Source organism: Oncorhynchus kisutch, linkage group LG22, assembly GCF_002021735.2.
Source record: "Oncorhynchus kisutch isolate 150728-3 linkage group LG22, Okis_V2, whole genome shotgun sequence".
NCBI lineage: Eukaryota > Metazoa > Chordata > Actinopteri > Salmoniformes > Salmonidae > Oncorhynchus > Oncorhynchus kisutch.
The window spans coordinates 24,826,626-24,842,618 of record NC_034195.2 but is presented as its reverse complement, the minus strand read 5'-3'; the positions used below and the strand labels follow the sequence as shown (position 1 = coordinate 24,842,618).

The 15,993-nt window shown below is 40.4% G+C and overlaps 3 protein-coding genes across 4 annotated transcripts in view; 2 read left to right on the top strand and 1 right to left on the bottom strand.

The window, feature by feature from the left end:
- carmil2 (capping protein regulator and myosin 1 linker 2) overlaps positions 1-2,150 on the top strand; it is a 41,673-nt gene extending 39,523 nt beyond the window's left edge. Inside the window, exons 38-39 of the mRNA XM_020456584.2 lie at positions 37-141; positions 829-2,150. Coding sequence (XP_020312173.1) covers positions 37-141; positions 829-1,028 — 305 coding nt within the window. The 3' untranslated portion in view covers positions 1,029-2,150. The remainder of the gene's footprint in view (positions 1-36; positions 142-828) is intronic.
- On the bottom strand, positions 1,616-9,335 carry LOC109867428 (transmembrane protein 170A). Its single transcript, XM_020456586.1, has 3 exons — positions 8,888-9,335; positions 3,948-4,118; positions 1,616-3,796 (listed from the first exon to the last, which is right to left on the bottom strand). The coding sequence occupies exons 1-3, from the start codon at positions 9,000-9,002 to the stop codon at positions 3,666-3,668; spliced, it is 417 nt and encodes a 138-aa protein (XP_020312175.1). The 5' UTR covers positions 9,003-9,335; the 3' UTR covers positions 1,616-3,665.
- LOC109867427 (craniofacial development protein 1) overlaps positions 9,336-15,993 on the top strand; it is a 44,407-nt gene continuing 37,749 nt past the window's right edge. The window contains exons 1-5 of one of the 2 annotated variants that reach the window (XM_031801029.1): positions 9,336-9,769; positions 9,974-10,106; positions 10,287-10,518; positions 10,700-10,824; positions 13,846-13,971. In XM_031801029.1, coding sequence (XP_031656889.1) covers positions 9,703-9,769; positions 9,974-10,106; positions 10,287-10,518; positions 10,700-10,824; positions 13,846-13,971 — 683 coding nt within the window. In that variant the 5' untranslated portion in view covers positions 9,336-9,702. The remainder of the gene's footprint in view (positions 9,770-9,973; positions 10,107-10,286; positions 10,519-10,699; positions 10,825-13,845; positions 13,972-15,993) is intronic. The other variant, XM_020456585.2, reaches the window with a different exon arrangement.

Sequence of the window (15,993 nt, the reverse complement as noted above, 5' to 3'; positions counted from 1 at the left end):
TCCTGAGGCAGGTTGTTTCTTTCCTCTCCTTCTCAGAGCTGAAGGCAACATTGCCACGATTGCAGAGGTCACCAGCCCAGAAACGTGCCAACCCCGGGGAGCTCCCTACCTGTAGTGAGGACCAGCCTGAGGGGAAGGATGGTGAGTAAAATCCTCAGAGGAAGAAATCTTGACAATTACATTTATACTGAGTGTTTTTACACATGGGGGGGATAATAAGTTACTAAGTGAAAATGGTTTGAAAGAGAGATTTTAAGATGTGTATGGCTGTAAAATGGATGCTCTTTTTGAGGCATTGTGCCAAATGTACAAATGTTTGGTTTGGGACCTATAAGCCTTGGACTAATGGGCATATGCTCACTTCCTCCCCTTCTTTCTGCTTTGTTCTATAATAATAACTCACCCATCAGGCCCTCAGCACCACATACACTGTAGTGCAATTACCATCCTATTATATCTCAAATACTTGTTTGCATTCTGACACAGGGATATTCATCACAATTTCCTGGCAAATCACCTTCAATTACAGACATGAAGGAGGACTGAATATCAGGTCCTTAATGTGACAGATTTATTAAAGTGATGCTTCATCATTATGCCCACAACCCTCAGTAAATATCTACCTTACAGCATGCTATAGAGTGCAGCTATTAACATCTAGAATAACCTTGTTTTGGTTTAAATAGAAATTACTTATTGAATGATACATCTAATCAAGAAACTTCTGTTTTTCTTTTCACTGTTCAATTTTGTCAGGTTGTCTTGTTCTCTGTTGTCCTTGAGATTGAAAATCTAATCTCTGCTGTGTCTTATTAATAATCCAAACAGCAGAGGAGGAGAGGACTGGCGAGGGGATGGACAGCTGGCCAATAACAGAGGACAAGCCAGGGCCAAGCCCAGTGGGGACCAGTCAGGGAGAGAGCACAGTAGAGAAGAGGGGAGAGACTGTCTCACAGCAGCACACCGCACAGGCAGAAACATCAGACCAAAGAACTGAACCCCCCTTACCAGAGAGACACATGGATTGACCTGCGCATAGTCTATTTTCTATTATGTCTACCTTTGTCTTGCACGCCAGATTATGGAACAAAAATAATTATAAACAAAATGTTTTAAAGAGTAAATCCATACATATACTTGTTAATTATTAAAAAGTTGATTTTGAAGTGTCATTAAGTGCACTTTCCTCACTGCTTTAATTTGGTGCACAAAGCTACAAAACCTTGGTTCATTCATTTATCAAATATTCAGCAGTTTTGCCTGAAGTGCATGGAAAACATGAAACGGCCAAGGAAACATTATCTCAGTGATGATCATATAAAGCGCCAGGCTGTCTCATGGAGTGCAGCCTGGATCGTGGCCCCCTCATGATGAGTCATCTGTGTGTAGTTTCTCCTTGGTAACGCCACATTACTCCCCCCGTCCGCCACTGAGCCATGCTGCTGCTGGGAGTTGGCTAGTGGAGGCAGTAAAGGCACAGGAGTGCCATCTGTGTGTATGGAGAGGCAGAAAGATAGAGCAGGAGATAAATAATCAGTATTTACTCTGGTGTTATGCAGTATTGTCAAAATGAGTTGAAATCAGTCTGGTGTAAATCAATACCCTACTCAAAAGATTAATGTAAACATTTTTTATTACATGAAAATATTAACAATTGGCACTTAATTTACTGTAATAAAATCAACCTTGTAAAAAACTAAATCAATCCATGGATTCAAATCGCATGGTAAATAAAGAGCATTAACTTAATGGAAATTGAGACAAACCAACCAGCTATAACAAACAGTGTGCAGTCATGCTACAATGAGGAAAGTTAAAGAACTTTAGAAAAAATAAACTCTGTGGAATTGAGGTGTCCAAGGCTTAGATAAGCAGAGCATGGCTTTCAACATGTCACTGCCAGGACGTAGACCAGCTCTGGCCTGCTGTTAACTTTAATCACCACAAATGTCTACATTACAATAATGATTCATAACCCAGTAGTGTTATCGCCAAGCCAACCTCAATATCCTAATTGATTCCTATAACCTGTCTGCTCTCAATCCACCCCTTGTATTATTTACTGCACTTATAATGACCACTACACTGAGGTCACTAATCTGCTGATAGTTTTGGACAATCTGCATGCAGCGGTGTTCAATAATAAAAAACATTTTAGTTTAACTGTAATTAATGCTTCATTTTCACTCGTCTTTGCTACTCTTGGCATGTAATAAGAGATCTCTGCAAAGTTGTGATTTTTTTTCTTCTCTTGCTAAATTTGACTTTACCCTTGTCCTTACACACGACTCCAGATTTATACTCAAGATACACTGTCAAAATCCTTAAAGTAGGATTTTGGGACATGGGGGCTTTCAGTTCAAACTAAATCGCTTCTCTTTGGTAAAAGTTTAAGAAATTCCACAAGGGACTTGAAGGAAATTAGATTCACATTCATGGTTTAGAGTGAGGTTGCCTCTTCCTTTAGCATAATCAATGCCAAAGTAACAATATATGACACTATTCCTATATAGTGTTCACCATTAACACCAAGGCCAATATAAAACTAACAAAAACTGAGCAATGCTGCAAAGGTTCTTGAAAGAGATATACAATTCTATAAGTGTGTTGATGCCAGATAACCAAGTGCAGTCTGCTACTGTTAAGATTTCACGCAGAAAGAAGTGTTGCATACACACTGGATGTAACCCGCTGATCAACCATCTGAAAATTCCCCCTGAACAACATAGAAAAATATTTAAGAGAATAAAATACATGGATCAACTCTATTCCTTATGGCAGTGGTATATTGAAGTCCAGAGCCTGATGGTGTTCTGTTCTACTTGACCATTAATTGCAGCCTCCTGATGTTCCAGGTCTGAATCAGTCCTTGATTAGAAGGGAACAATGAAAAAAACGCTTCGGATCTAGCTTAGAGGTCGAGATTTGAGTTTTTAGGGCCCCATGGTTCTCAGCAATATACAGAATGCCTCTATGCTTACAGAATAAACTGGAATGGGCTTAAATATTATGTACAAACTTTCTTTTACACACCCCAAGTAGGAACGTTAAAGTATAGACAATCTCTAATGCTATAAAACACACGTGGAAATATCAAAGCTTAAAGTTGTAGCTATGTCTGACTTAAAATATTTAAAATGTCAATACCAATGTCATATCATCGAGCACTGTGCCTCATTGTAAAGATATTACACCTCACAGTCAAGACATTGTATTAAGCTGAATGACTTGGGGAAGAGCAGAGAATGTTCTCCTTTAGTGTTTCTCTAAAGGCATGCATGCTCAGACGTGTATAGGCTAGTCTTTTACAGGCCGTTGAACAGAAACTTAAGAGTTTACTCAACCAAATTGTAGAGTGCAATTTTTCTGGAATGTTTCATTCCCAGCCATGTGTATGATACACATATAACTCACAAAATGGGAAGGCTAGTTCAGAGTATAGTGCCACAGCCACACACACAACAATCTGAATGAAGAAGACAGAGCCTCTGGTTAGTCCTGAAATATACCACTTTGGAAAAGAATCATGTATCAAACAAAGAGTGATCCGGTAACGGTTATAGAAAATAAGGCCTCTGAAGGAACAGCTGTCTCTTGCATATGCCGTCCTGCTGATTGCATGTTCTTTCCCCCTCACTCCCTTCTTGAATTCCTGTGTCCTTGTGCTAGAGTGTAGCTAGGACTCTGAGGAAGGATATAATGAGAACACAGAAGGACTGGCCCACTCCAAACACCAAGGCCTCCAAGGAGATCATCCTCTTCCCTGCTGCTTTGTAAACCCCAGCTATGGCAGCACCTACAAGCACAAATATTTTTGTTTTGTTGAGAGCAATGTATAAAATAATTTGAACATCATGGCTTTGAGCACTGAGTTGATGAGTAGTGATGTTTGTGTACTATAATGGATCATGTTTATAACTTATCAGAAGATGAGGTGAGTAACTCACTGGTAAGGACTCCACCACACACAAGGCCCACGATGCCCATCAGTAGGATGGCGATGGGCATGAAGCGGGCCATCTTGTGTTGTCGCAGGGTGGCGAGGGCCAGGAGAGCAGCGGGGAGGTGGAACACCAGTGAAGAGACAGCAGCCCACAAGAAGACTCCATACCACATCTCTGAGTGAAAGAGCAGAGGGAGTTAAGCAACTGAAGGAAGTAAGTGTAGGCAGGTTAAGGGCGTTGGTTTGAATCCAAGCCCGGCTAGGGGGGGAAAAAAATCTGTCAATGTGCCCTTGAGCAAGGCACTTAACCCTAACTACTGCTGTAAGTCGCTCTGGATATGAGCATCTGCTAAATGACTCAAATTTTTAAAATGCAAGTGCATCATGATATAATAAAGCTATTCCATGTAAATGGACCCATGAGCACCAACAGGTGAAGTTCATAGGAGCATGTCAAAGGAAAGCCAAGAGTCCGTTTTTTTATTAAGGTATGTATATACACATTTCTCCAACCAATTTCTATCCTAAAGTTAGGAATAAGCAAATGCTTTGATTTCTGGTCAAACAAATGGAAAAGAGGTCTTAAAAAACATCAACCAGAAAAAGGTCTTAAAAGATATTAGAAATACATCGAAACACAATGTTGAAGTAAAGACCCCTGCCTAATATCAACAACAACGTTTTGGAGAAATGAATTGCCTTTAAGTAAAAAAGAAATATTGCCTACTGTAATTCTGTTCCCAAAAAACCCACATACAGTGCTGCGAAAACATTTTTTCCCCCTTTCTGATTCTCCCAATTTTTTATTTGGAATATTATCAGATCTCCAACCAAAACCTAATATTGGATAAAAGGAACCTGAGTTTACAACTAACAAAAAATGTATAACCATTTTCATGTAGACTTGGATTGTGTGTTTTGGATCATTGTCGTGCTTTATGACCCAGCTGTGCTTCAGCTCACAGACAGAGGGCCTGACATTCTCCTGTACAATTCTCTGATACAGATCACAATTCATGGTTCCTTCTATTAAGGCAAGTAGTCCAGGTCCTGAGGCTGCAAAGCATCCCCAAACCATCACACCACCATGCTTGACCGTTGGTATTTGTTTTGTTATTTGTAAACTCAGGTTTCCTTTATCTAATATAAGGTTTTGGTTGAAGATCTGATAATTCAGTATAAAAAAAAATACACCAAAGTAGACAAAATGATAAAGGGGGCAAATACTTTCACAGAACTGTATCTAAGATATTTTCACATTTCTCTCCCTCATGAGGAGGGAGGATAGTAAACGTAATAGTAGATCTACCAATTAGTTATCGTGTTTCTACCGATGACAATTTTGTTAATTAATTATTAAGTGGGCCTAATTAAAATGCATCATTCTGTTACCAAATCAGTAACAGAATGAGGGAAAAATATAACAGAATTACTGCAATAGAATTGTCTACAATGGGTAATCATAGTAGTCACAAACCACAGTTGGGTCACCTGTTACAGTCCTCCCTTCCACTAGTATACCGCTTTTTTCTGTTGTGTTGTGGTAAAAGCAAGAGTGTGAAAACAGTCTGGGCAACCCCTTCCCCCCCCTCTCTCTCCAGTTAATTTCACCACTCCCTTTCCATTTACTGTAACTAGCATCCTCACCCACTGACCACCAACCAATACAAGACGTCCCTGGACATTGAAAAGTCATGTAAATTTGGTCAGTCCGCCCTGGCCTTGATTTCAACGTTGATTTTTGGTCAGGTTCGGAATGGCCTTGACTTCGGACTAAATCTGAACCAATCATAGACGCCTAGTTTCAGAAGTTTGGACAGCACAGTTCAGTACAGTAAAGAAAAGTGGAGTATATTTCAGTACTACAGTGGAGTAGAGTTCAGTACTACAGTGGAGTTCAGTACAGTTGAGCAAACTAGAGTACAGTATAATACTCTACAGTACTGAACTATACTCAACTAAACTATACTGTGCTCTGATTCAGAGGGGATGGGTTAAATGCGGAAGACACATTTCAATTGAATACATTCAGTTGTCCAACTGACTAGGTATCCCCCTTTCCCCTGTACTGATGATGTCCAAACTCGTGAAACTCAGAAGTCTATGACTGATACAGATTTGGTCCAGTCCGGACCAAATGTGGTCTTGTTCGGGGGCAGAGCTCATTAAAATAACCAGTTTGTAGAATAATACCCAAATATGCATGATATTGCATATTTCTACCTTTGTGTACCTATTCAGGATACATCAACGTGAAGAGAATGACAATCATATCCATAATTATGCATTTCTTTAGTACTGATCAGGTATCCATGATGTCATTCTGTTGTTGTTTTCAACTCAAGGTGTCATAGCTGACACCCCATTAATTCTTTCTGCAGAATTTTGAATCTTAATTCAGAGTAGACTTAACAGTTTTTGGGAAACATGGTCACATAAACAGAGATTTTATCATCATTCTGTTACTACATTTTGCATCTGCACTGTTCTTCAAGTAGCCTAAATGTGTTATTTTATTTCCTGTGTTAACTGTTAAAAGTAATCTAGCTAGTCCTTGTGCATTGAGTTGTATCGTTTTTGTTTGGCGTGCATTTTAAAGTGAACCTTCGGAGTCTCAGCGTCATTCTGTTACCAAGGAATTGCCCAGAGGTTACACCAGGGCTTCCCAAACTCGGTGCACGTTTTCTGTTTTTGCCCTAGCACTACACAGCTGATTCAAATAATAAACTATTCACCAAGCTTTGATCTTTTGAATCAGTTGCTATCAGACTGTATAATAACTCTAGCTCTTAAAACGGTTCTCCTAAAAATTGTATCAAACAAATTTAATTTAAAAAAAGACATTTTAATATTTAAAATGTCCATCATGAAACATTTCCTGTAATGTTTTCAATTGTTCAATATTCTATTTATCACATGCGCCGAATACAACAGGTGTAATAGACCTTACAGTGAAATGCTGAATACAACAGGTGTAATAGACCTTACAGTGAAATGCTGAATACAACAGGTGTAGTAGACCTTACAGTGAAATGCTGAATACAACAGGTGTAATAGACCTTACAGTGAAATGCTGAATACAACAGGTGTAATAGACCTTACAGTGAAATGCTGAATACAACAGGTGTAGTAGACCTTACAGTGAAATGCTGAATACAACAGGTGTAGTAGACCTTACAGTGAAATGCTGAATACAACAGGTGTAGTAGACCTTACAGTGAAATGCTGAATACAACAGGTGTAGTAGACCTTACAGTGAAATGCTGAATACAACAGGTGTAATAGACCTTACAGTGAAATGCTGAATACAACAGGTGTAGTAGACCTTACAGTGAAATGCTGAATACAACAGGTGTAATAGACCTTACAGTGAAATGCTGAATACAACAGGTGTAATAGACCTTACAGTGAAATGCTGAATACAACAGGTGTAATAGACCTTACAGTGAAATGCTGAATACAACAGGTGTAATAGACCTTACAGTGAAATGCTGAATACAACAGGTGTAGTAGACCTTACAGTGAAATGCTGAATACAACAGGTGTAGTAGACCTTACAGTGAAATGCTGAATACAACAGGTGTAGTAGACCTTACAGTGAAATGCTGAATACAACAGGTGTAGTAGACCTTACAGTGAAATGCTGAATACAACAGGTGTAATAGACCTTACAGTGAAATGCTGAATACAACAGGTGTAATAGACCTTACAGTGAAATGCTGAATACAACAGGTGTAGTAGACCTTACAGTGAAATGCTGAATACAACAGGTGTAATAGACCTTACAGTGAAATGCTGAATACAACAGGTGTAATAGACCTTACAGTGAAATGCTGAATACAACAGGTGTAATAGACCTTACAGTGAAATGCTGAATACAACAGGTGTAATAGACCTTACAGTGAAATGCTGAATACAACAGGTGTAATAGACCTTACAGTGAAATGCTGAATACAACAGGTGTAATAGACCTTACAGTGAAATGCTGAATACAACAGGTGTAATAGACCTTACAGTGAAATGCTGAATACAACAGGTGTAATAGACCTTACAGTGAAATGCTGAATACAACAGGTGTAATAGACCTTACAGTGAAATGCTGAATACAACAGGTGTAATAGACCTTACAGTGAAATGCTGAATACAACAGGTGTAATAGACCTTACAGTGAAATGCTGAATACAACAGGTGTAATAGACCTTACAGTGAAATGCTGAATACAACAGGTGTAATAGACCTTACAGTGAAATGCTTACTTAGAAGCCCTTAACCAACAATGCGGTTTTAATAAAGTAAGAGCTAAGATTGATGTCACGTATTATGTATTTTAAATGAGTGTTTTGAAATTATTAGTAATGTAAATTATGCATTTCTTAAGTTTTATCTGTAAGCAAGAATAAATCAACTCAAACTCAGTGTTAGGGCAAAAACTAAAAAACGTTCACCGAGTTTGGGAAATGCTGGGTTACACAGACATTATACACATGACTGTTGTCTCTGACACGTGTTTTGAATTCAATACTACCTACCCAGTAGCCATGTTTCACATTCATAATGTAAAACTGACCCCTACATAACGCAGCAAAATAATATAAACTGCTAAAGATGAAACATTATATACACATCTCTCACACACAGTAGACTGGAGAATAATATTTCTCACAAACACATGGAACTTTCTCTAAAAAAGACCACTGCATTGGTGAATAATATATGGATTAACGTTAGGGGCTGTCCGCTTGTACTATAGCTAATATTCTTGTTATTGCCAGCTAACACAAGATTAGCTACTCAGTGTACGTTCACATAAACTAACGTTAGCTATGTTAACTTAGATTGCTTACTAGTTAGCTACGTTAAATCGGTTAACGAAACATTCACTTTAGGTTTACAGCGAAAACTGTTCGGCTGGATACAACAGAGCGAGGCGAGTTTGAATCTCACCTGAGAAGTCGCTAAGCGATGTGTCGTTGCCTCGATTGGTGCCATTTTTCCTTGGGACCAAATTCAAGCTAAGAATTTGCTGAACAAACCCAATCTCGTTATATCCGTTATGCATGTCTTATGCACATGAGACCACGAATATCCGAATAACACCATGAGAACATTAAAGTTGGATCTAGCAAGTCCACAAGGGTTGGGTTGGTTGATCTTCCTGAATATATCTGTTAGCTCATGTAGCTTGACGTCAACACGACGTGGTTTGACGTCACGCCGTTAACATACTCAAAGGGCTACAAAAACGATTTCACAGTCGTAATACGCTAGCTAGCATGTTGAACATAATTTACAAAGAGTATTGACATGTACAAATATAACAATGCAATCGATAAAGAAACCGGTATTTAATTTCCAACAACAAATATGCTATAAACCCGTCGTTCTTAACGATTTGTTGATCCTGTGGACTTGCCGTAGTAGAACAGGAAGTCAACAGCTACCAGATAATTACTAATTGAGCTCCTCCCTGTAGCTAGTCACCAAAGCCACACGTTTTCATAGTGTAGAAACGTGTTTAGTATTTGTTCGTTAATTTAGTTGTAGGTATAATAAGCTATACAGCTAGAAACAGTTGATAGATTTCTCAATGATTTTGTAACCGCGTGATACTAGCTATAGCCAGGGTTTGTCAGACAACCGGTGCTTTGCCTTTGTAACTTGCTGACGTTACTGGAGACAGCTATCTAGCCAACTATCCATACATTCCCCGCTGTGTTTACTATTGGTAGAACGTGTAGGCTCTTTCTGGAGGGGAAATTATGAATTACTCAGATTATGATTCCGATGGCTATTCTTCAAATGCAGATCAAGACTATGTCCCATCTGGTAAGGTTACTTCCACAAGCAGATAGACATGCAATGCTAGAGTCGACAATATATTTTATTACACGTGACAGAACATCATAACCACTCTATACAGTAGTTATGCACTGTAGGTGTCATATTCTTCATGTATGCTTGATGAAAGCTACTGTATTTGTCATTCAATTCAAGTCTTCTAATCATGGTTGTTGTGTGATTGAATGACAGATGACAACCTTAGTGAAGATGACATGAATGAATGTGTGAAAGAGGATGGTCTGGAAGGGGATGACCAGCATGGCCAACAGTCTGATAATGTCACCAAGAAGAAAAAGAAGAAAGGCCAACACATTGGCATGAGGTGAGTGATTCAACACTTTTGTGTTTGGCTCAGTTTTTAGACCATTGGTGTGCAGTGATTACTTTGTTTTGCTCAGTTTTTCTTGTAAAGTCCATGTTGTTAGTCTGCTGGAATTGGTGGATGACAATGTACTACTATATTTGTACATTATTTTCCTACTGCACTTGTCAATCCTCATAGGAAAAGAAAGAAAGGAGGACTGAAGTTAGAGGAGACACTGCATGATGGCAGTGTGGAGGATCAGAAAGTAGAGCAGGGGGAGGAGAGAGAGTTGTCTACTCCCAGGCCCAAGAAGGAGGAGGATGAAGAGAAAAAGAAGAAGGCAGATGATTTGTGGGCCAGTTTTCTGAGTGAAGTTGGTCACAAATCCAAGCCACCTACCCCAGTGCCGCAGGCTACTGCTAAACAGCAGGTATTGCACCAAATATAACAACTCCTGGCCTGTAGAGATACACCAGGCATATGATAGTTGGAACCTGGATTCCTGTTAAAGTTTGGTGGTTGTGCATGTTTTTTGCATTGGAATCAAGTTTTCAGTTTTTGGAACACTACTCTGATGTTTAACACCTGTTTTGTTTTATTATCTCCACCAGGCTGCACCCACAGACAGTCCGAAGAAGCCCATTTCGGCTCCATCAGAACCTCAACTACCAGAGCCTAAAGAGCCCTCTAAAGTCACCATCACTAAGGTGTTTGACTTTGCTGGGGAAGAGGTCCGGTATGTTTAGACCACTGGTGGACAATCAATCAAATTGATTTATAAAGCCCTTCTTACATCAGCTGATGTCACAAAGTGCTGTACAGAAACACAGCCTAAAACCCTAAACGGCAAGCAATGCAGGTGTAGAAGCACGGTGGCTAGGAAAACCTCCCTAGAAAGGCCAAAACCTAGGAAGAAACCTAGAGAGGAACCAGGCTATGTGGGGTGGCCAGTCCTCTTCTGGCTGTGCCGGGTGGAGATTATAACAGAACATGGACAAGATGTTCAAATGTTCATAGATGACCAGCAGGGTCAAATAATAATAATCACAGTGGTTGTAGAGGGTGCAACAGGCACTTCAGGAGTAAATGTCAGTTGGCTTTTCATAGCCGATCATTCAGAGTATCTCTACCACACCTGCTGTCTCTAGAGAGTTGAAAACAGCAGGTCTGGGACAAAGTAGCACGTACAGTGAACAGGTCAGGGTTCCATAGCCGCAGGCAGAACAGTTGAAACTGGAGCAGCAGCACGACCAGGTGGACTGGGGACAGCAAGGAGTCATGAGGCATGGTCCTAGGGCTCAGGTCCTCCGAGAGGAGGGAGGGAGAGCGAGAGAGCATACTTAAATTCACACAGGACACCAGATAAGACAGGAGAAATACTCCAGATATAACAGACTGACCCTAGCCCTCTAAGACATAAAATATTGCAGCATAAATACTGGAGGCTGAGACAGGAGGGGTCTATGCATATACTGGTAGATGTACACTCTGACCACCTGATGGCAGTGCAACCTAACAGTTGAAACCTTCACATTGTTCCTGAGAAAGTGTCTGAATTCCACAGCATACTGTAGCATTTTGATTTATGAGTTACAACACCAAATGTCAGTTTACAGGCCAAATAATGTGCTGGGAAAGTGTTTTTACTTAATCGGGGTCTCACCAGTAGTATTATCTATATAATATGAAGCACATTAAAGGACTTTGTTTATTTTCTCTGAAAGCCCTAATTATTGCAACATATGATTACCATTGCGCACAGGCAGCTATAACCCAGACCCTAATGGATGCAATCCCCTTAAGGAATGTATTCCCAGAGGGATGTACTGGTTGACCTTAGTATTGGACTGTTCTCCTACACAGTGATGTATTGGCACATCTTATCCCTGTCATTATGTTCTATTTGAGAAGAGAGTTAGGTCTATTATATCTGATGGAGTGCAGTGTCTGTTGAGGGATTCAGATGCTGTATCATCCACTACACTCAGGGTCGGCATTAGCCTTTTGGGGGCACTAAGCGAGATTTGGTTGGGGGTCCCCCCACCTCGAGGCAAAACATTTGTGGCCCCTCTCTTGACGCAGAGTAACTTTCCTTTAATTCTACACATTTTGCAATGGGTGGAGAGAGAATTTAGCTATTTTTTAATACCACATTGAATTCAATTCTATAATTTTGTCATTGGGTAGAGAGATATAATGTGCAGTTTTGCAGTACATTTCCTGCAATTCTAAAATACAGGGTGGAAACTTGTGTTTTTGCACCTCCACTTTTTTTTACCAGCAAATTATCATAATCCATTGGGTAAACTGGTCTGTATATAAACAATATGACCATTTCATAAATGGTAAAATAGCTTGTGATGTGATTGCATTTTGGAAGCCCGCTCCCCCTGTTCCTCAAAGATGAATGGTTTTGACCATGCTCTCTCTACTGCTTTGATTAGTGTAGCTAGAAATCACAAGTGCCTGTTTTTTATTGAAAAGGTACCCGCAAAAGAAAATGTCACAAACTTGTTTTTCTATTTTGTGATGTTACATTTGTTTTGGTGTTTTGTTTCGTGTCCGATGCACTGATGGTGTTACATATAATTTGCGACATGCATCATGAGCAAAGTCATTGCCATTTCACTTTTTCTAGCTATGAGAACAATGGCATGAGCATGGACTTATTTGGCATTGCTGTAGCGCATCAAAATAGCCTGCAAGCAGCCTACCAAATTTTGCACCCTGTCATTACAATGTAGAAAAATGTATCTGTAGTCCAAATCGTTCATTGGTCAGGCTCTCCATATTACGGGTGCTTCATCTTATTATTTTTATTTCTATGGTGGACTCGCGCCCGCAATTTATGGAACATGGCAAAACTTGAGATAACAATAGATGGCAAATTCAAAGATACTGATTTCCCCTATCCATCTGTGGCAGAGTTTTCCCTAAATGCTTATGACAAATCCAGCTCAAGAACCTGCTATTGCATAGCCAGCTGGCTAATATTTTGAATACGGTGTAGCAACAACAGATAGCATTAGCTAGCTAGATAACATTAGCATGCTAGCTAACTACACTGACAGCTGTCAGTTCCCTACTTTGTTATTTCTACGTTGTTATTTCTCCACTCCAAATGGAAATCACCACAACGTTCTCACCCCCTGCACCTGGTGTGTTTTACTATTCTTACTCAATAGTAAGAACCCCGACATAATATATATATATATATTTATTTATTTATTTATTTATTTAGGACCAGGGGCCCTAAGTGACCATATGGTTGTGTAGATGGGGTGCTAGAAGCGAGTGCAGGGTTTAAGGAGGAAAGGGAGAAGAAACAGAAGAGTGAGAGGCAGAGGCATAGCCTTGAATAAAAAATTACCACTTGGCAGGAGATGTAGGGAAAGTATTGTCAGATATTACAGAATGTTGATTCGTGTTTGTGTGGGAGGGGATTCTTGTACTACCAGCGAGGGACTCAACCAAAAGCATTGGCTTGTAAACAGTGACCAGCCTAAGGGGTTTATGAAACATCAGCCGTGCCGTTTTTGGGAAAAACGGATGTTTTTATGTGTGTGTGTGTGAGAGAGAATTATAGAGAGGGTGGGAATTTGTTTAAATGCCAGCCAACCCATGGCTTCTTGTCTGTGTGTCCTTTTCTTGAGAAATGTACAGACTTACGTAACTTGATGATATTTACTTATGTTCGTTAGACTGCCACTAATACAGTCCTGGGTTTAAGTATCTGTCTGTCTTTTTCCGTCTCCAGTGTATCCAAAGAGGTTGATGCTGACTCCAAGGAGGCCAAGAGCTTTCTGAAGGCCAAGGAGGAGACACCATATGTACAGACTGTACCCAGAAGATTTGAGCCCCCCTCCCTTGCCCCTGGACCAAGGTACATCCCCACCTAGTCACTACATCACCCAGACACCCACCTCTGTCTCTTAATATTTGACTTGTAGAGCAGTTAAATATCACTGTATTTCCTTAATTAGCACTTTCATTTGTATAGGAACAGAGGTATTTCCACTGCTTAAAAATGGAACCCTTAATGGTGAAACAACCACGTCTGGTTGCGATATTACAACAATGAAGAAGTTACTGCAAATAACAAACATTGTTTTCCCCCTCGGACTTCATTGCGCGCGATAGAAGAGCACAATATGTATTGCCATTTTTTCTCTCTCAGCTCGGCAACAAAAATAATAGTAACGGTGGTGGGGTGGCCAGTGGCGCTGTTTCTCCCTACTGCAGATTCCATCGTTAAGTTACAGTAATGCTAACTGTATAACGTGGTGGCAATTGTGTTTCCACAGCCATGTTTGAATAGTCTGTGAAAGGCGTGTGTATGTGTCTAGGACATGAGGGTATAATCCTTGCCGGTTTCACTCCATTGATTTCTGACAGCTCTTCCAGAAAGCCTTTGATCCTGTCATTCCGCTCTCTCTGCTACCGAGACACCAGGGAAGGGGATTATTGCTCACCTTTCACACTACTCTGATACAACTGGTTGTGTGTGAGTGAGAGGGAGAGTGCTAGAGTGCATTTTAGTAGTGATGGGGGGGGGGGGGGGTCGATATAGTTACATATCACAATATTATTTTGGACGATATTATATCAATACTTTGACTCCAAGGTGGAGAACAAGCTATAGGTACCTTTTTTTAAATAGTATAGTTAGAAAGCCCTAGTCGGCTGTACCTGCGCCAAAACTCTGGTATTGTTCATCTTATAGCTTGGACTGCATCTTCTTTTTAAATAGTGAGCCAACATATTTTCAGCACTTTCTGACTGGTGAAAACTCTTTTTCTCATGCTCTCTGCAGCAGACATATATAGTGAGCAATATGTTTGAACATCAAATCGCCATATAACCACAGTATCGAATCGCAAAACATATAATATCGTGAAAATCGCAATACATATCGTATCCTGATATTATCGTGAGGATCCCTGGCAATTCTCAACACTGCGTTTTAGTGTATGTGAATTCATGTTCCATTCAAGCTTGCATGTTTGACTACAGTATTTCGGAGTAGTTGAACTTTGCACTGGATGTCAGGGGAAGGAGCTGTGAGTTTGAAGTAGATGTGTGTTGTAGCAGCAGGCGGTGCATTGGTGCATTGTGTACTTTTGGCTGCTTGGATAGTGTCTGTGCGTGTGTTGTGTGTATGTTCTGTTTGTGCATATTATTTTGTGTGTGTGTGTGTGTGTGTAATGTGTGTGTATCATTGTCTATCTATGACAGCTCCAGCTGCTCTACTCTCCCGCTCCCCTGCATGTCAATACTTCCCTCTGTTGCCATGGTGTTTAATTTGCCAAGCGCATCTTTCCTCTGAGGCGGTGGCTTGTGTCCAGACAGGAAGTGATATTTTCCTTACAGGATGTACAGCGTGTCCAGAACCATTTCCTGTTGTAGAGGATGGGCTTCCCTACAGTACGACAACAGGAAGTAGCCGTCAGTCAGTCAGCAGCCCTCCCTCATCATTCCTGTAGACCAGACCCATTAAGTGAATTACCTCGCTTTAAAACCACATCACAACCTGCTGCATGGACAGGGCAAATGTTGTTTAATTTTGTTCTTATCAGCTCCTAAGGCTCTTTGGACGTTGAGATAACGTTCCAGTTACGTAAGGGTGGCAAACGCTGTGCTGTTACGGAGGTCCCATGGTGCTCTCTCTTTCCCATGTTACACCCACTAGTTTCCCGCCTTAAACAAGAGGCAGAAAAGTGTTGACTGCATTTTTCCACCCTCTGTCACTCCATTATTTTCTCCATCTTCGGCTCTCCTGTCCTGTCTACACCCCATCTCACCACCTCTATCTCTCTCTCTCTGTCTCCTGAGTCCTGTGTGATTGGAGTTAAGCCCCTCTCTCGCTCTCGTATGATTTGAGGTGAGCATGGTAGTGGAAGGCCTG